The 21,951-nt window shown below is 32.3% G+C and overlaps 1 protein-coding gene across 1 annotated transcript in view; it reads right to left on the bottom strand.

Annotated features, from left to right (window-relative positions):
- Window positions 1-3,391: 3,391 nt before the first annotated feature.
- Window positions 3,392-21,951, bottom strand: part of cyr (cypher) — a 37,078-nt gene continuing 18,518 nt past the window's right edge. The window contains exons 2-7 of the mRNA XM_090104013.1: window positions 7,567-7,755; window positions 7,051-7,231; window positions 6,220-6,324; window positions 5,451-5,623; window positions 4,615-5,145; window positions 3,392-4,426 (exon numbers count right to left, since the gene is read on the bottom strand). Of these exons, the coding sequence (XP_089960139.1) occupies window positions 4,077-4,426; window positions 4,615-5,145; window positions 5,451-5,623; window positions 6,220-6,324; window positions 7,051-7,231; window positions 7,567-7,744 (1,518 nt within the window). The 5' untranslated portion in view covers window positions 7,745-7,755 and the 3' untranslated portion in view covers window positions 3,392-4,076. The remainder of the gene's footprint in view (window positions 4,427-4,614; window positions 5,146-5,450; window positions 5,624-6,219; window positions 6,325-7,050; window positions 7,232-7,566; window positions 7,756-21,951) is intronic.

The following is a 21,951-nucleotide window of genomic DNA, read 5'->3' as shown; positions in this document are numbered from 1 at the left end:
TGAGCGCGATCGCAGGTATAACGAGAGAGAGACGGACCGATCTCCCGTCTCATCTCGAGCGCTACCACTGCATTATGTTATCACGTAAACATCTCAATTGTAAACCTACTTTAAAAAAACAACCAATTTTTTATATGATTATTCATGTCAAGATTTGGTTAGAAGAGGAAATTATTTCTTAATATACGACATGAGGTTTCCAACTTATATTTTGAAAGGTATGTTTTTAGTGTTTACTATTCCCAAACAAATTTATTCTATTAGTTATTACTTATTGCATAAATTGTTTTTGTATATTTGTTCATGGAATATATTTATATAGATGCACATAATCAGACCTTGCACAGCAATTGAATGTGAGGTGTGTGGCCTTAGCACATAGCAACATGATAGTCACAGCTCATTCAACATACTATAGGATCAAATTATATGTACTAGGTATATATTATATTATAATATATAAAGTAGTAAATATGTATACTTAGTAATTAATCCATACTAATATTATAAATGCGAAAGTAACTCTGTCTGTCTGTCTGTTACTCAATCACGCCTAAACTACTGAACCAATTTGCATGAAATTTGGTATGGAGATATTTTGATACCTGAGAAAGGACATAGGCTACTTTTTATTGCAAAATATGTACCACGGGCGAAGCCTAGGCGGACCACTAGTTATTAATATAGATGAAACTATCTTTATTAATTGTCGTTAGAAGCGATATTTCGAATAGGTGGTTGTAAAATAAGGTATAAATAGGCACTTGTAAGTTTTCATGTACAAAAATGTTTGCAAGATGAGTCGATTTTTAAATGTAAAATTTGCTTATTGGTTTTGATAAGATAAGAATAAAACTTAAATAAATATATAGGTACTTTCTTTAACATTATGCAATCTGTTACGGGTGTGGACTTGAGTTACTAATTATCAAACAGTTGATAAAATATTCTAGCTTTACGATAAATATTATAAGTTGTTAGGTATCTATTGAAATACAATTATATGTTATTTACCTTCATACGTACATTGTAGATTTCTACTTTTTGTTTGATTAAGTACCTACCTACACAAGCTATCAAACTCGATTTGAAAAAATATTTGGGACACCTACATCGAAACTATCATAAACAAAATAAGATTGTATTTTATCTACCAGATCTGTGATAAAAAATATAAGTTGATATTATTATTAAATCATACCTGCAAAACTAATCCAGGAATGTTTTCCTCGGGTGTAAGTAGTTCTTCAGTTCACACAAATACCGCTACCACTTTCAGGCTTACTCAGAAACCCAAGTCAAACTTTACACCAATAACTAGTTTTTTTGCCGGTTTTATCTTTTTTATGCATAACCCAATCACTTAAAAATATATCAATACGTTATTATTCACTTTTCACATACAAATCTTTCTAATTATCATCCGTGAATACGAGTACGAACACGGCATCGAGGGCAAGGCGAAAGACCGTCGCCACAGAGTACTTTTATATATATTGACCGTCGCGAAGCATCACCTTACCGCCCATATCATAGATTAAGTAAATTGTAGATAATGCATACGTTAACAAAGATTAATATAGTAGTTACTTTATATTTTCTACTTTGTGTCAACAGAAAGCTTTATGTTATCCCTAACCTTTGATCAGTTTGTGTATATAATATCCTAAAAGTAAATAATTAACTAAGATATGCCTTAATTTTTTTTAAATATAGATTAAAAGTTAAGGTTGAAAAGTGAAAAACAATCCTTAAAATAAGCCCATAAAGATAATTTACGTATGTCTTGCATTGATACTAGTTTATTTCCTTAATTGTGAAAATGTTGAATAATATTGACTATTAACTTTAATAATAATTGCTTATTCAAATAGGAATTTTTCAAATAAAAAAATTTATAAGAAGTAAGAATCAAAACATACTATGCTTAAGAATTGAATAAAAAGTAAATCTTAAAAATTTATTATTAAACTTAGAGAAAACGTTTAATTGGAGTTTCATTTTATAGGTAACTAGCGGTCCGCCCCGGCTTCACCCGTGGTACATGTTTACGTTTTCTCTACATAAAAACCATCCTCGTACTTCAAGGAATATAATAAAAAAAGAATTATCGCAATCGGTTCAGCCGTTCTCGAGTTATGCGCTTACCAACACATTTTGCGATTCATTTTTATATATAAGATTTCTTTTTTTTAATCTTTGACCAAGATGATGTCATGCACCGGCATAGAATTTTATAAGCAAAAACATAAACCAAGAGAGTCTATGGTTATAATAAAATTAAACTTGCTAACTAATTTACCAAGTGGAAGTACGCAATCCAGTATTTATTATTCATTTAGAAAAATAAATTAAACTTATATGGAATTAATTTTTAATTTGATTTAGATATTTATTGTTTGATAATCTATGTCGTTTCAATATTAATTTATATACTCTGTTTTTTAGTTCTATGCTGAAGCCATAGATGGCGTCAAACGAAATAAGTTTTTTTCGCATACAGCAACTTGAAATGACTATTATTTTATAAACATGATTACATGAATAAAGTAATATGTTAGAACTCGTTAAAGTATTTATAAATTAATAAAATTATTTTAAGTGAATTATTTTTAAGTTTATTTTCCCACAGCTAGCGCCATCTAGAATGCATTATGATAATCGACCGAGGGATGTTAAAGTAGCGGGAAATTCAAAATCAATGCATTGTGTTAATAAACTAATAACCTAATAATAATTATTAATAACCAAGATATGTATAACGCGTTTCATTAAAGAAACGAATCTTCAATGGCGGCCAAAGCTAACACCGACATATGGTAGGGTCGTTTTCTCTACATAAAAACCATCCTCGTACTTCAAGGAATATAATAAAAAAAGAATTACTTATCGAAATCGGTTCAGCCGTTCTCGAGTTATGCGCTTACCAACACATTTTGCGATTCATTTTTATATATAAGATTATCATATTTACGTATACAGAATGCAACAAAATCCCCATAATACTTGTAATGAGCCCATAAAACTGAACAGCTTTTCCAAAAGAACATAATTATTATTATGTCAAATTCCAATAAAATATTATTTACTATCGCAAATACATAATTGTTATTGTAAATTTATGATAAAAACTATTAAAGGGAAAATAAAATACATTTTAGTGATTTTAATTTTCCCTATTTTTTGCATGCCTGGGTACGGCCGGGCCGTGTGTAAGCGAATAATATACTTTACTTGAATTTATGATGTTTCATGTTGGTAACGAACAATTTTCAAATAGCATTTATTTTCTAGCAGAAATATAATAAACGTCAATAATTTTAAGATATGTAATACATATTGTATGTAAATGTGTTTATTTTTATTAGGTATCGAAATAAAACGCTCCAGAATTGTTTTACAATTTTATTTTAAACTGTAAAAAGTTAAAAATATGTATAGAAAGATCCATAAAATATTTATCACATTATTTAAATATATTATATGCAGGTGTAAACATTTTCTTAAATTTTAAATAATTCGAGGAAGGGCTAATGTTCAGTGAATCATTATTATAACTACGTCTTATAAATTAAACTATTGCCATAATTATTAATTATATATACGCTTATTATCTATTACCACTCCCGTTATGATCAGTTGGTATTATGCTATAGCCCAACTTACAAAAGCTCTTCCTCAAAAGCGAATAACTTAAGATTATAAATATGGAAGAATTATAAACTAGGTAGTACATATCAATGAACGATATACAAATAAATAAATCATAAGAACAGTCTTGTATTGTTTGTATAACTAATACACTTTAAAATTAATTTAAGCCTGTTTATTTTATCAAGCTTCAAGCCTCTTGATTTGCATTTAAAAAGTTCATTTGTGTAAAAATAATACGTATTGATTTTACATTGTAACCTGATTATTTTATAACTAAAGCACTCAGGTAGCCAAAATGGCTTATAAATTATATAATATTTTAATGATATGCTTTTCCTATAAAATTTACATAATTCACGTTATGTGAAACTTTATAAAGTTTCATCCCACCATAGGAGGAATTTTCTAGAAGTTAAAGTCGACTAAAACGGTCGAGGATATGGCCAATTGTTACTTGATGATGAGTGATGATCCATGTAAGGACTGTCTGTTAGAAGTAATTTACTCCCACTAAGACCAGAGCTCGAACTTTCGCTAGAGGAAAATAAGCTCTTGCTGCCTGTGTAGAACGAGAGGGAAGTATGAGGAGGTTCGCGGCCAGTGCGCCGTCTCGCTCGCACCAAGGACGCAAAGGCTATTGCTATTGCGCATAGAAAAATTATGCCTAATATACAAAATGCAAGAGCCAATTTTCCAGGCGATAGGCATATTGTTTTATCACCTGGGGAAAATTTTCGGACTAACTCTTCATCGCTTTCAAGTCTCCTTGAACCTGGAAAATATAAAAAAAATGTTTGAAATTCATTAAATTAAATTGGTTAAATTTAATTGTTTGAAATTTGGTGAGTTTAAATTCTTCCTATGTAGTTAATTTCTTCATTAAAATTAAACCAAAATCCTTATATTTATTTAGAAATTAAAGTGGAAACGCATCGGGGTAAAAGGTTATAAAAGCCTCACCTCGTATAGAAGCTTCATCTTCCAATTCAATATTAGGTGCCAGAACCTCTATACTGTTATAAACTTCCAGCCTATCTATAACCAATCCTTTAGCCTCCTTGTCCAACCTTGCTTTTCTTACTAAACCTTCTTTCGTACGTTGCGGTTTCTGCAGTGCCTTACAATCGATATTAGGGCATGGTCCTTTGCACAGTTCTATACCACAAGATAAGTGTAATTTGGCTCGATCCGGAAATTTGAAAGCCGCAAATGTCGTCACTGCGTGTTGATACGTCATGAAATTTTTCAACACGTGCTCTGGATCGGTCTTGGCCATTTTTAGGTTTTTGTTCTCTTCCATGTTTCTTTGTGTGTCTGCTGGTTCAAGATCGCTGAAGTCCATTTCAGCGCTATGGTGGTTATGTTTGTGTATAGATGGCTTGTTGAAGATGGTCTCGTCTATGGGACAACCTGCTTCATCTAGAAGTTTCTGTGACGCTTCTCCTAAGCCGTCGTGGGCCACGCAATTGGTTATTCGCAGACCAACACCAACTGAAAATTGTAAATACTCAATTTTATTATTTGTGACAATACAATGTAATTAATAAAAATATCCTATGAATTACGAAATTGCATTCGTGACAGATGCCTGTAAGCCAACCACAATTCTTCAGGTTTTTCTACCCAGGTTACAGGTAAGTTTTTAACTTGAATGAAATATGTTTATAGGTATATAAGTATACGTTATTAAAGTGCATGAAACACAAAATATAATGAATGTGAGATATATAATATACATAATAAACAATTTCTTTCAATAACTCATTTTAAAAGTCTCCGTAAAAAATTACGCGTACCCGGTAAAGTGCATTGTATGAGCAGCCTAGTGGGCTGGCCAACCTCCACAGTGGCTGGTTCAGAGCCCGCGACAGTCGGAGCTAACTCCATCCACGCTCGAGCTGATTCCAGCAGCCATTCCCTTTGTTCTACCTCCATGGGATTCTCCCAACCTTGGCGGTTGCGGCCAGTTCTGGAATTGGAGATTATATTTGAAATGATGAATTAAATTCTACGTAATATAGGTGCATTTCTTCTATTTCTTAGGTAGGTACATACCTACTACGGGATCATTAACAAACTGTATTTCTAAAATCTGTATCCAAACTTTCCAGATATTTTTGTTGAGTTATTATTACTATGTGGTAATAGTATCCCAACGGATATTTTATGTTTTGCGGTCCGCCCCGGCTTCACCCGTGGTACATATTTCGCAATACAAGGTAGCCTATCTTCTTTCAGGGTCTTAAGATTGTCTGTGCCAAATTTCATCAAAATCGGTTAAGAGGTTTATGCGTGAAAACAATACATACATACATAATTACAAACTTTTCCTCTTTATAATATTAGTATAGAAATCTTAGGATCTCTCTACAGGATTAGTACAGCCACAGACTAATAATAATATACTACGTATACAAGTAGTTACAGCTAACATAACATCTTTCAAACTTTATTGCTATTTCAATAAAATGGCTATAACAAAACGGACCACCTATTAAGAATACAAGTCAAAGTAATTAGGAACTAATAAAATTTTAATAACAGGCAATAATAATTTGCCTTTACCTTGCTTTCTTCCCATCAGAAGCAGTCATTTCGCGTAATTTAGATTTTATGACTCCTTCTAATGCCGAACTGGTAATTCGCACTGCACGCGGCTGTAACTTACATCTGAAATGATAATTAATATTTTACTTCAGTACAGGTTCAGAAAAGGTTAAAAGCCTGCCCTCTTAGAACCCCCTAGGGGCCCTAGGTAGTAAATATTTAGCAATCTGTACTTCAAGAGGCAGAGGTTCGAGAAATATAAAATGTTAAAACTTTAATTTTAAACAAATCCATTACTTAAATAAATAAATAAATAAATCATATCACCAAAAAATCGTTAAAAAAATAATTGAAACAGACATGCCCATGCAGCATCACTATACGAATAGTTAAAAAATAGGGCTCCTATCAACAAATCATAGCAATCATTAACCAAAGAATGTCAATCGTATTTGCTTTTATAACATACCACAGAATACATAATAGTAGCTAAACGCTACAGAACGGGCACTCTCCGCCTCCCGCCAAAATTAAACTTACCTCACCCCCGCGCGATCAGACATAAAATGGGCCATATTTTTCTGCAAGGACGATACGCAACGAAGATTGACAACATTAATCAAATTGACTTAAAGTAATTTTATTATTTTGGATTTGTGATTATCGTTTTTCGTAGAAAATGGTTAGATATTGTGCTGTTTACGGATGTATTTCATCAGAAAAACGCGAAATTTTTTTTACGCTAGTCACAAATGTGCCAACCATAAAGCGTTAACACACATTTGCAGTCTCTACGGTGTGACTGTCAAAACGATCATTTTGTATGGAGTGTCCGGGGTGTGAACATACCTCACGATAATTTCTTGATCAGTGGACTGCTGTAACTGTCTGTCCATCTGCACAACTAGTTCTACATTGTAATATAGATCTTCCCTATCGTCTGGTTCTTTTACTGTGGTATTCAATGTGGAAGTCCTCACTCCACATGCGTTTGAGGGTAGATTGATAGACACCGTTTTCTGCCTTTGCCCTGTAATATTTTGAAAGTCAAGCTTAAACATTTATTTATTCAACTAGATTACTCATAGAAGCTTTTAATTATAAAACACAATCTCTGTAATGAAAATCTCGATAGAACCAATCAAGTACTTAGGTACCAAAGATAATAATAATGCCAAAGCTTTTTACTGAGCTATAAGTTACGGGATTTTTGTTCTATATTATTTCAATACGAAATACTAAAACGAACGTTGTACCACATGTTTATCTAATTCAATAAATTTTTACTTGTTTTAAAACAGTTTTGTATAAGGTCAAATTGGCCATTACATATAAATATTTATTTGTATTAAAATTACAACTAACCTTGCACTCGACATTCTCTAGAGAAGTCTTTGCTAAATATGAGACCCTTGAAAGGCTGGTCCATAGTAACGTGGACGCTGATGGAGCTCTTGTCACATGATGTAGTGACGTCCACCACGCGGTTGGGTTTCCCGTACCCGAGGTGGAACGCCAGGCAGAATAGCAACGCACGCCACATTTCGGCGCGCTCTGGGGACAAAATGTTATTTATTAGTACATACATATTAATTACTAACTGAAGCCCACGGCCTCACTCACACTCATGTGAAATCTGGTTAAAATATAGAGTCCATTTCTCTATCTATCTATCGGTAGGTACCAAAATGTTTATAGTTGACAAAGATATTTTTGCGTGAAAGACATCCAGCAATCCATTAATTCAATTAGATCTTAAAACTTTAGCTAACAGTGTTGGCTGTTTTAGTCAGAATTAAATTAAAAGCCCTAAAAGCTTGCAAGCACATTTCTGTGAGGATTTAACTTGTCATATAAAAATACAGATCGTTAAATCTCCCTAAGTTTGCAATGTAAGTTATTTTGAAAATATTAACTGAAAAATAAATTCGAGAGCTAATATTATTATTCGAATTCTATTAAAAATAAAGCGCATCAATCAACAAATCAAGGATCCAAATTATCTGCAACTACTATTATATTAAATACATATTAACATACTTATTACAGACATTATTTTTAAACGTAAAGACTGATAAAGATCTTGGCGCTACGAGGCCATATTTTATACTGTAAGATACACGGCTTAATTGTCTCACAAATAGTTTTAATCGAAGTGGGCTATCTCACTATTTGCAAAGAACGGAAATATAGCGGAATGGCATTTACTGACTTAGAACAGCAGAACACTTTACGAGATAGTATTTTTAACTCTCTTATCTTACAAATTTTATTTATTATGTCAATTTGGTCACGAAAGCCTTAAAATTTTATGAGGGTAATTCATTGGAATTGGTTATGTTGCAGATTTATTGAAGAAATAGGTACATAATATATACCGGTATACATATTCACATTATTTTACAAATCACTGGTTATAACAAGCTCTAAAATGAAATAACGGTAATGCCGAGTTACATTAAGAAGATTACATACCTACAATTAGAACTGTTTAAAAAGAACGGCATGTTGTGAATTCTGTAAGAATACAGGGCTGCTGAGACATGATATTTCTGACTCATGTTTTTCCATTCAGTCCAAAGATTTGTCATTTTATAGGGTTTGGCGAGTAGATGAGTTAGACCCTTAGGTTAGACCATTCTTATTTAGGTTCCCCTGGACAAAAATAATTTATCTTTTCACGCATGTTTAATAAGTAGGTAATTTGGAGAATCTGAGGATATAATTATTATTCTTGGCTTCGGCCTTTTCTGCAATTTAATTCAAATAACTATTTCGTCAATTACAATACGCAACAAATTTTTAAGTGGCCTCCGTTTATATTTTTGCTGTTTTGCAAAATATATTGTAGACTTACTTACTGATTTAATTAATAATAGGTACCTTATGAAATGTCAACCCTGAACGCGTGGTGTGTGGAAATAAAATATGGAGTAGGAATCCAGTAATTAGGAAATAAAAACTTAATGCGTGTTTTTTCCCGTCTCTGGTACGCATGTACGTAAGTATAAAATTATTTAAACGCAAAACAAATTTAACTTGTCTCTATTTATGACGATGAACCTTTATTAGCTTGATTAAATTAGAGACTGCAATAATTAAACTGACATCAATTCGTATATTTTGTCGTCGAATTAATTCGTTCTTATTTCAAAGACGATGAATAAGTAATTGATATTCAAATTTTCGTTCGTGCGTTGAAATTATAATTAAAAATTTAATCACAGCTATATATCCACTCACTCGCTATAGAAGAACATAAAACCCTATGGTACAATTAGGTGAGTGAAAGCTTCGCGTGCGTCCTGATTCCACTGACCGAAATGTATAATGACTTTCCAATCCTATAAGATTCTGTGAGATAGGTGAACTACATCGTATATCAATGGAGCTGAATGAATAAGAATTTAGCGGACGATTTATCGAGGTACATCTACGAAGGCCGGAACATTCTTGTGTCCTTATTGAGTGAGCGCGGCTCGCTCAAGGCATATCAAGAATGATTTTAGATAAGTGCCTCTGATTGTGCTGTAGCTGTAGGCTTTACTTTAAATTAGCCTCTTTGTTTTGTAAAGGACATGTTAATGTTACATAATTAACATTAGGACTTAAATATTTGGAGCGATTGCAGCAGATATTTTCTACGTAGATAGTAGATACTTACCTATTTAGATAGTAAACATTGCTTTATTTATAGCATCTACATCCATTCACTACAAAAAAGTGAATATTTTAATTTCTATTCTAATAATAAGTAATAGAGATTTCTGAAACAAGTAACATAAAACATTAACATCTTGTTAGAGCTTTTAGCTGAAAGCTCAAACGATATCTAATTTTATGATATCAAATTATTAACATAATAGACATTGCAATTATTCGTTTAATTTTTTTAGAACTATAATTATTATCCTATTAAATAATTGAATTAACTGCACGTAAAAACACATTTTATTCATTCAGCATGCTGGTGAGATGGCATGAAGAAGATTATCAACTTATTTGCACCTCTATTGCACTTTACTTATCGACATTTCTAAGCCAGATCGTTAAGTTGACTACTCACTTATAGAGATAACAATCCGTATCAATTATCTAACTACAGATTAATAAACAATTTTCAAAGAAAACTTTATTTGTTTACACCCTTTTTATATTAATTATGTAAAAGTGAATTAGTGAGCTTTTATGTAAATATAAATACTAGATTATAACATTCAGAAAAAATATATTGTAATGTCTATACGTTACTAAATTGCACGGTTAAAAACTTTTCAACTTATACATAGGTATGTTGTAAAAGCTAACAACCAAACAAAAAGCACCAACACTGTCCCTATAATTCTAAATAGATTAGTCAACAGGTTAATTCCGTGGATACGATACGATGACTTCTCTAAAATTATAAGGATCCGAAGCAAAACGGTAACGGTATATCCAGTAAAAAGTCTGTACCCATATCTTGCATGGTCATACAGTAATGACCTTCGTTCTTTGTACATTTACGGCCTACGGTTCCGAGCTTATAATAGCCAACACCCCGCTGCTTGTAGTTATAATTTACACCACACGCTCTATGATTATGCTCTACTATAGGTGGAAGTTCATTGCCATCTAATTTTGTAACCAATTTGCTGCACTATTATTTGAACTCAATGTATTATGTTTGAAATAACCACGTAATAAAGATTAGATACGTAAAGAGGTGTGTGTGAAAATTGTTGGAGCATACTTAATCACTCCATTATAGCAACTTGATAAAGAAGTTAAGGAAATGGAAGATACTGTGCAAATTATAAGTATCCATATAAAACTGAACAAGTTGTGTATAAGTATCCATATAATTATCAATACTTATGGAAAAAGCTCATAATGTTTCGGGTTAAGTAGAGACATTAAAATAAAAAATAATTCAAGTTCCTATAGAATTAAAACGAAAACTCTTGAATACAGAAAGTTTGAAATATCTTTTTTTACGAATTTCTTCTGCCCATACTCAAAAAATCAGAATAATACATTTACCTAAATCGTTTTGTACTTTTATCATTAGCCTAAATTTTACAAAACCGTTACGAAGCGTGTTTTCTTCAACATCATTTTTGCAAATTACTGTTGAGATTAAGATGAGAAAATAAAATAGTGTGGTGCTTTTATGGCTCGAGTCAAGGTGAGCTTTCAAAAATCAGATCATTAATCTGAGAAAGTAAATGTTCTTGAAATTTGGCATGAAACATTAGCTTTCTTTAGTGTGCTTTTTCACCTTTGAACTGTTTAACACAGGCGTATAACATTGAGTGAAACTAATGTATTGAGAACATTTATTCACATTCCATGTAAATATGATTACAAATTGATGGTCATGTTGTTTTTGTTAGAATTGAAGATGAAGAAGAATGGTTTAGTTCTGACAATTTGAAGACGGTTTAGATTTTGATAAAAAATACTTATTAATCAATACATATTCAGACGCCATAAAAAGCACGTAGCTTGGAAGTAGTACTTGGCGTAGTAGCAAACAACCAATAGACATAAGTAGGTAATAACTAATAAGTATATATTCTGTAAAATCATGTTTCCCATAAATCATAAAGCGCTGTTGTTTCACTTATAATTTAAACGTGCAAAACAATTATTATACCAAAGCCAGAAAAAGTTAATTTGTTTTAAAATAAATGGGTTCTTTAAGAATTCCTTTCGATTATTAAAGTACCTACATAGTCAGTCTAGCACGAATATAATGATGGTTCGCGTGAGATGTCACTGATGTGGGCGTCCTGAATACAACAAGCCCATGGTAAACTTTAATTGGCATAATCGTCGATAAACAATCTTACAGGCGAATGTAAAGTGCTTAATCTTGTCTCGCCTGTACAAAAAGAAACAGTGGATATTATTTACAAGCGCTCTGCGGTAGATCATACAGTATTGGAATGAAAATATAGTTTAAACTAATTTTAGTTTAATAAATTAACTGAATAGTGCAAGAGTAGCTAATATCACAGACTAATAATAATATACTACGTATACAACTAATATAGAAATATTCAAACTCAAACTCAAACATTCATTTATTCAATTAGACTACTATTTAGTAGCACTTTCGAATCGTCATTACATAGTATTTTTAACATTTACCACCGATTCGGAAAGCAGTATCTATGGAGAAGAATCGGCAAGAAACTCCATAGTTGCTCTTTTAAAATAATGTCAATAAATTTACATAATATGTAACTTATATCTAACTACATAATATGCCAAAGAACTGTCCTGTGGTTTTTACGCGACAACCCTCCATGGGTCTTTATCGTCGTATTGAAAGGTATAATTTGGTGGTAGGAATAGAATTATCTGTAATTAGTCTACTCTGGCAGATTACGATTAACCTAGAGACTAGATTTTCATTGTTTTTAATCTAATCTGTGTAATAAACAAAATACGATTCGAAAGAAAGTTCTATTACTTAATTCTTCAATTGTTATTACATCTGCAGCAAAAACTTAGCAAAATAAACCCATCATTTTTTCCTATTTACTATAGAACAAAGTTACAATATACAAAAATTCTCACGCGCTTCACTTTACTACAATTCGTATCAACAGTCCAAACGTATCTTAATTTTAACAATTAGAGCACACCATTATAATGTTTATCATTACGCAATACAGATTATTATGGCGTGGATATATTTACTATGTTGTTTACAAATTCCCACAGAGCATTGTGTGGAGATTTCTTCAGAGGGTATGGTTGACGATGAGTTTCACCTTTTTGCCACGTTTTGCCGGAATGGTTTACTTCTTATGACAACCGTAGAAAATTATTGATTGTCACTGATTTTACAATGATTTCCAAGTATGAACATGTATGGGATGAGTGCGCTTTTCTAAATTTCCTTTCCCATTAACCGACATTGTGACGGTTATAGACAAAACAGTAGATATCTGGATTACTTTCATAAATGATACAAAAGTGCATAAAGCAAATATATAAGTGGTTAGGGAGCCAGGTGCAAATTGGGTTCATTATTTCCTCTCAAGAGATAATTCGTCAGAAGCATCAGAGTATAGTAATAAAAAGCCTCGTGAACGTCAGCTGGCGCTCGGTTGGGGGGGTGAGCGGTTGTAGCCTCCCGCGCACGTAGGAAAAAAAAATACATTCATTCATTTCCTCTCAGCTAAAAATTTGTCAAATTGTAGCTAACCCAATATCTCAACGAAAAAAAATTATCAGCTGGTTACAGCATGGTGTACGTCAGCTGGTGTCTCGAACATGAAAAAAAAAAAAAAATTATTTTCAGTGATTTCCTCTCAAACAAAAATTTACCTGATGATAGCTTATATGTAACTGTGGATAAATATTTAAGTCAGCTGGCTGTATCTTGGTGGAAAAACCGTCAGCTGATACTTTGAAACTTATTACATAGGAGTTAGACAGAAGCATCTATTGCCAATTTATATGCATCAGCTGACTAGATTTTCCTCAACTTATTGCTAGCTGATTCTTTTATTTATCGCATCAATATATTAACACTCTCACTCACAAATTTTCATCTGAGAGGAAATGACGATATCTTTAATTATTCGACATTACGCTTCAATATAAGAGTTGAGTTGAAATAAACATTCAGTATCAATATTTTTGAAACGAATAAGTATGTAATCAAATAATTTTATTTATTTAAATAATTAAATAATCAATTAGCAATAAATGAACTAGTTACTCGATGCGACCCTACGTGCGTGGGAGGCTACAACCGCTCACCCCCCCAACCGAGCTCCAGCTGACGTTCACGAGGCTTTATAATACTATACTTTGATGCATTTTACTAATTACCGCTTGAGAGGAACTTGGTCATAAAATCTGCTTCTGGCTCCCGGACCAAAGCCTTTTATGTTTTAAATTGTATGAATATCTTTACGTCATTATACTTGTATTACCGATTTTAAATTATTGTTTTAATTGCACTTTACCATAAGCAAGCTTTTGTTGTGTTCGAACTAAAACTTTCTATATAAAATTATTTTTATAAAATTCATGGAATATTCCTATCGGAATATGATATGGAATCATGAAGTTCTTACAAGAGACTTATTTAAGCTATCTCTTGTTTAAAATTTTATTTCACAACTTTCTTCTGAAAAGCAAAATAATGTGGTACCTATTGTTAGTCTCGTACTTGCAAAAAATAACGCTCAAAGACAAGTAAAAACACTAAAAACTACTTTAATTGGCTTATTATAACAAGAATGTAAAGCGCTTATTATTTGTTTTAATGTGCATTCTTGTTTATGTATAACGATATGTTTCTGTATGAGATTTTTAATAGGTATAACAGGAAAAATTATTTATTTATGGATCTTGGAAATGTAAATTAAATCTTTACATAAGCGTGACGGAAAAAGTCCAATCAATTCATATATTGTTAAATTATACAAAATGGTATTTTATTTTATTATATTTTCTGAACTATAAATGTAAAAACAGAACACCGTGTAGGAGACATTTTAAGCTTTCCCAAAACAAGAGCATTCCGAATTAGTGACGGTTGCGTTCTCTAGTTTACAAATTACTAGACTAAAAGCTTCATTTGTTTGTCTGTTTACTCTAAAAATACGTGAACTCAAAACTAGCAGATTATCGCAATAACTGGAACGAAAAGCCCGGCGTCGGAACGTCAAACAGTTAGATTTTCCGTTAGTCAGTAACGAGCGACCTTCTGGGAACATTGAGAAAATATGGGATAAATTTTGAATTCATTATAGTACTGTTAACGACGGATGTAGTGAACTTTGATTCGATGTTTGGTTATTAGAAAATAAAAAAATAATATGTATATGTTTTGTGCTCTTTAACCGAGATATTTGGGGAGAGATAGTGTCCTTATTATTTTACTACACACGTTACAGCAATATAATATGTATAAAAAAGATTAAGCTTTATGGGCTACTCGAACTTGGGCATAGATTGTGATTGCATTATGAATTGTAAATAAATTATTGCCTTGAAAGCGTCGGAACTCGGAACTCGGACTCTACATTCGTGATATTTCCAAATCTACAACATGATTAATGGTTCGTTTTCTAGCGTAAATTTAACAAGCCTACCGGCGTTTTGGATTTATGAAATACTAGTTTGATGGATCGACAGGTTCAAAGAAGCAATTAGGTACATAAACTCTAAGTTTGAGAGGCTGTCAAACAGTTACATTCCGTCCGTTATACATGAGGTAATGAGACGTCACGGCCTTGCTAGCTGTGAGGTTTACTTCATAACTCGTGTGAGCTTTACTGTTATAATATGTGAGAAGTAGAAAACTTTTTCAGGCGACCTCCGACAGTATAAGACAAATATAATAATATCACAATAATGTATTTAATCTCATTATGACTGTAAACAACTTAAACATATAGTTCATTAATTTAACATCATTTAAAAACAAATAATAAAATCCAGTGCTTTTGAAAATGTTTCTAATGTTTTTAGAACCAAATAAATTTTACTTATATGTATCAGTATCACATATATTACACACCAGAATATGTAGTCACCATTAAACCTAAATGAATAAGCTAACACGTTAGAAAGTTATCAATACCTTTAATATAAATAGAAATAGCCCAACAGGTTTAGATATAAGTTAAATATAGATATTGTTTCTGTGAGCTTCAGCTCAGAGTTCACACGGAACTGGCCGCAAATCTGTGGCTTTACACCAATCGAACATGACATAAACATTGCATTACGACTACAAGCCTTTTCCACAGATGATCTTTGTTATTCAGGAACAAGTTTATATTGTTATATTATAATGAATGATTAGTATGCAAATATTTTATTGAGTATGCTATAGTTTTCTATATTTTACTATCATAATATAATTTTTTTCTATATAAAACTACTTATGTAACACTTCAGAGTTCCGTTTCTAAGTTCTGATTTCGTTTCGTCAATACTTAGATATACATATATCCAAATGATTAAGTATATAAATATTTTAGGCAGTAAGTACTATAAGATTGAAATAATTATTGGTAATGCTAAATAATTTATTACCTATGATTACATAGGTAATAAATTATTTAGCAAAAAGTAGGTAATAAATTATGTAGGAAAATCCTTGTATTAACAAGGGTTTTCCTTTGAACAATTGAGATGCCTACCAGTTGCAGTAGAAAGATTAAAAGTACATAATTTATTAATTTAGCTACATATTATTCTCTACAAATAACATATTATTATCGTTTAACATAATCGTATTGCGATTAAGTAAAATTTAAATATCAATGACATTAATGATTTATGAAAATCTAATTAAATTCATATAACACGTTGAATGAACGCATTAGTTAAACTACACAGAGATTTATTGGCGAACTAGCGACCCGCCCCGGCTTCGCACGGGTGCAATGCTGATACTAAATACACTACAGAAAAGCTGAAAACGTTGTATACAGGGTGTACCAAAAAGTAGTGATGAACGGAAGCTGAGAGGTAGAGGACCTAGAGGGCTATCCGAATCACCCCCATGTATGTTATGCGATTTTTCGTAATTTCGGAGTTATGACGATTTTTTCAATTTTTCACCTATCGCCGAGTACGATGATATTTTCACTCATGCTGACGTCAATAATTGCGGAAGATGCTTAATTTTTTTTGTGTGCTAAGCTGAAAGATAGGCCAATTCAGTATGGTAACATTTACTATCGTTAGATCTTTGAATGGAATAAAAAAAAGAATTAAATGGCAAGAAAGATAAAATTACCCAGTATGTTCACCACTTCAAGGGCCCGTTAAAAAATAAAATCACATAAAAAAAGTTTTCCGTTTGACTTTTAAAAACTTGCTCTATCTATCAGATAGCTACCCTGAAAATTTCATTTTATTATTCAGAAGGCTTCAATCGAAAAATTTTAATCTAAATGTGGTAAGTGCAAAAATTGAATTAACATGATGATCATTAAAACCAATAAATAGGTGTTTAATTACCAGAAATTTTTAAAATAACCCCGCTGTTGCTCAATGCAAGTGCGACATCACCGAAAAAAGTTGTCTTTTAAATGTCTGAATGCCCTTTTGTCATTTTTAATGGTTTCTTCTGCTACCATGAATTTCCGGGTTATTTCGTCCAAATTGTGGCTGTCTCTCGTCTTTGTAGTATCACCACGGAAAAAAATCAATAGGGCTTATGTCCGGGGACCGTGCAGGCCAGGCTAAAGGGCAAAAATACCCTGAAAGATGGACTGGCCGTTGCAGCCTGCGCATGCGCCGGTGACGCCTGCCTTAAAGCTTGGTCTCCACGGTCCCTCGACCTAAACCCCATTGATTTGTTTCAATGGGAATATTAAAAAGACCTCGGCCACTTGAGAGAATGCCACAATTTGGACGAAATAACCTGGAAATTCATAGTAGCAGAAGAAACCATTAAAAATGATAAAAGGGCATTCAGACATTTAAAAGACAACTTTTTTCGGTGATGTCGTACTTGCATTGAGCAACAGCGGGGTTATTTTAAAAATTTCTGGTAAATAAACACCTATTTATTGGTTTTAATGATCATCATGTTAATTCAATTTTTGCACTTACCACATTTAGATTAAAATTTTTCGATTGAAGCCTTCTGAATAATAAAATGAAATTTTCAGGGTAGCTATCTGATAGATAGAGCAAGTTTTTAAAAGTCAAACGGAAAACATTTTTTATGTGATTTTATTTTTTTACGGGCCCTTGAAGTGGTGAACATACTGGGTAATTTTATCTTTCTTGCCATTTAATTCTTTTTTTTATTCCATTCAAAGATCTAACGATAGTAAATGTTACCATACTGAATTGGCCTATCTTTCAGCTTAGCACACAAAAAAAATTAAGCATCTTCCGCAATTATTGACGTCAGCATGAGTGAAAATATCATCGTACTCGGCGATAGGTGAAAAATTGAAAAAATCGTCATAACTCCGAAATTACGAAAAATCGCATAACATACATGGGGGTGATTCGGATAGCCCTCTAGGTCCTCTACCTCTCAGCTTCCGTTCATCACTACTTTTTGGTACACCCTGTATAAAAATATAGCGGCCCGCTCCGGCTTCGCACGGGTATAAAATATATAGCCGGGCGGCCGGCCGGTACCGCCCGCCGCAAACGCTACGTCCCGCAATTTTTAAATCTGTAATATCTTCGAAAATATTCACTTAAATCTTACGGTGTAAAGGGCCAAATAGATCTATATTAAATGAAAAATGTATTCGAGGTATTTAATTGGTTAAGGATTAATGTTGTATTGGTTAAAATCGCATCGAAAATTAGCCATTATTTGTCGTAAAAAGTAAATGACAAAAATAAGTTATTGTGGGTTATCCATAAGATATAGACATGTGCCACCGCGGACTTTTCTGTAGACCTTTTCAATGTGTATAGTACTTAGTATATTATTTTGATAAAATTCGTAGGGTTCAGCCTGCGTTTGCAATGTAAGCGGAAAAAATGTAATTTTTTACGACATCACATTAGAAACCTCAAAAATAACAGTACTTCTCCACTATTTAATGGATGTTATTATACATATAAAATGTATAATAACATTACAATGTATAATAACCTTACTCTTGAATCACTCTATCTATTAAAAAAAACCGCATCAAAATCCGTTGCGTAGTTTCAAAGATTTAAGCGTACAAAGGGACATAGGGATATAGGGACATAGGGACAGAGAAAGCGACTTTGTTTAATACTATGTGAAGAAGAGTATTCGTATAAGTAGTTATTTGCACGAACAACTCGCAAAAAATAAGGATATGCTAATGAATCGGACGTTTTTTCGTTATGTAATGAACGGTGATGTATTTGCTTCGTAATAACAGTTAATTTACATGTATTGTGTGGTGATGCTTATTCATGAGAGACAGCAGACGCCTAATTTACATACAAATTGCCTATATTTGTTTAGGTATTACGTATCATTAGAAAATAGCCATCTTGCATTTGGGATGTCTAGAAAACCCTATTGGAGATTGCGAAATTGACGAATCTTGGAAATTGGAAAATACCTACATTTCCTCAGTTTTCAACGTTTTATAACACCCGCTGTGTCGCAAGTAATACGAACACTCAACACAGTATACCTATTTATACTGTGACAGTATGAAATAACAAGTAGGTAATTAAAAGTAGAGGCAATTCCATTTAGATTTCAAAATTTTTCAATTTTTTTTAGGTTTTAAACTTTTTTTACTTAATTTTCTTGGCACTTATAAAATACATTTTTTATGACTCGGAGGACTAGGGACCATACCGACACATTAATTATTAGAGAATAGAGTTACAAAATATTCAAATAATGCTGTCCGAATGAAGTTATCGAATAAATCTAAAGATAGGCTAATGCCATTAATGCATGTAGTTAATTAACCAATAAAGATAGGTAAATGAATATTAGCAGCAATTAGAGATGAAAAAGTGAAAAAGTTATTTGCGATATCATCATGAGATTTATAACATTACAAAGAGACTTTCAACCATCGTCACGGCTTGATTTTTATTCGCTTACTCGTGTTTACTGTTAGAAAAAGCATTAAGATACTGTTAGTGGCTTTACTATTTCGACAATTACTTAAACTAAGTGTAATACACATTAAATTACTTAATAATACTTATTCATATTATTAAGTAATTTAATGTTGAATGCTCAATTAATTTTTTAAACGCATGATTGTTATTTTTTTTTGTATTAGTAGGTACCTACATATATACGTACGTATGTAACAAATTGTTAATCATGAATTCTTATTACCAAATAAAACCAATAAAAATATACGTATTATACACGTATAGGTAAACATTGAACGAAACGATAGTGTTCTACGAGTCGTCACTGACATTGTTATGATTTTGCGTAGCCACCTGTGGTAGCCACAGATTACAAACGAGGCCAATGAACGATTAACCGACTGAATGACGATCTATTTACAAATTTAAAAGTGGAATAATTTGAATATTTCTTAAATATTATGATTTCTTGCCGCCAAAGTTGAAGATGTTTTGACGTAAGATTGGAACACATGTGAACGGCCCGTAACGCTTTCACTCTCGCGTCTGATTGTTATCTAACTGTAGGCATAAGATGACATGACAATCGTAACTCGGTTATGCTAAATACATAATTATAAATAAAACTATTTATATTTACTTAATTAAATTAATTAGAGTAAATCACGTTTTCTTTTTATACGTTATCATTAATTCTGAGTTGGTTTGTATTTGTTGTGTAATGTACCGTGTACCCATTAGGATGAGGTGGAAACTACACAAGAAAATTCTTTTGATTATTTTATGCTTATCTGCATAAATAACACAGTAAATTTAACGTTTTGTCTTGATTTGTAGTTCTTTTTAATCGACGACTTTTAAGTAAATAAAAGTTTCAATAAATGAACAATTTTATTGAACCGAAAAAAATTATATTATAACGTGTAAGTATAACGGATTTAAAAAGCCGACGCAGCCATTAAAAAGGCTATAAAGCACAATAATACTACTTTCTAGAGTAAAAAAGTACGGACACATTAATTGAAACAAAGTCGAGTGCCAACGGTCCTGTGTCCCGCTACTCCGCATAATTATTCAACTTAACATCCTCATCACGTATCAAACATGTCTTCGTTAAAAATAAAGAATACAAAAGTAGAACTTATCAGGAGTAAATAGATATTGAATTGGCGTGGCGTTGGATTGGAGCCAAATGGTTACAGGATCGATCGGTATGAGCACCTTGTGGCGACCTTTTGTGCCTGTGACCCAGAGAACCTTGACTTCGTGAAAGTTGGGGAAAGGGGCAGCTAATAGGGATGCCATGATTCATATTAGATAGATTAGTCTACTTTCGTTGTGCTGTGGTCTGCTGTGATTGACATTGAAATTGGATTCGTTAATTTTTCTTATCAACATCTATTTGTATCGTTGATCCAGAAACTGCGTGCAACTTTCATTAGGTACATATTTTCTGTTCAATTGATAATTAAAATATAGTTAGATATAAATTTATCGTACTTATGTAAATGAATTTTACTTGAGTTAATGAACTAGAATAAAATTTTATCTATATATCACTTCCTATATTCGTTTTAGTAATTACTAGAGATACTTTTCTATCAGTAGGCACTAAATTAGTATCTAGTTAAGGATTAACTGTATTTTTAAGACGTAGGTACTAAAGAATGTTCATCTTATAAACAAGAACGTTAATGCCAACTAATCAACCTTAGCTCAAAGAGAATCGTAAAAGCTGGAACCCTGCATCTACCTCTCATCACATAGTTGTTCACATACTAAACTTACATCATTAGCACGTAATAAATAATAATATCCCATACCAATTTCAATGAAACAATAAACGCCGATACATTAAGATTTACTATCCGAAGATCATTGGACCCTTTTTCTAGGGCGCTTTAAACCGTTACTTGACCGTGACCGAATCGAACGATGACTTGCTTCAACGACCTTTACAACGTAATACCAGGTGGAGTAAGGAAGTACTGAATAAATGCCTAATGCACTTAGTTTGCGGTTGGGTCTATCTATTTATGCCTGACCATAGTATCGGTAATAATAGAACGCTTATTGTTTCAATTCTCTTGGTTTCTGGTCTAGAATAATCTTACTAAGTAATCTTTCTTGCCGTTATTGGAGGAAATGGAAATGAATTAACGGACTAAAGGTGGTGATTCTCAAAGAAAAAGATATAGACTTTTATTT

Source organism: Colias eurytheme, chromosome 7 (assembly GCF_061535395.1).
Source record: "Colias eurytheme isolate Ceu_HAF_F1 chromosome 7, ilColEury1 Martin Lab GWU primary, whole genome shotgun sequence".
In the NCBI taxonomy this organism is placed as follows: Eukaryota; Metazoa; Arthropoda; class Insecta; order Lepidoptera; family Pieridae; genus Colias; species Colias eurytheme.
This window is presented reverse-complemented; position numbering and strand designations above follow the sequence as displayed.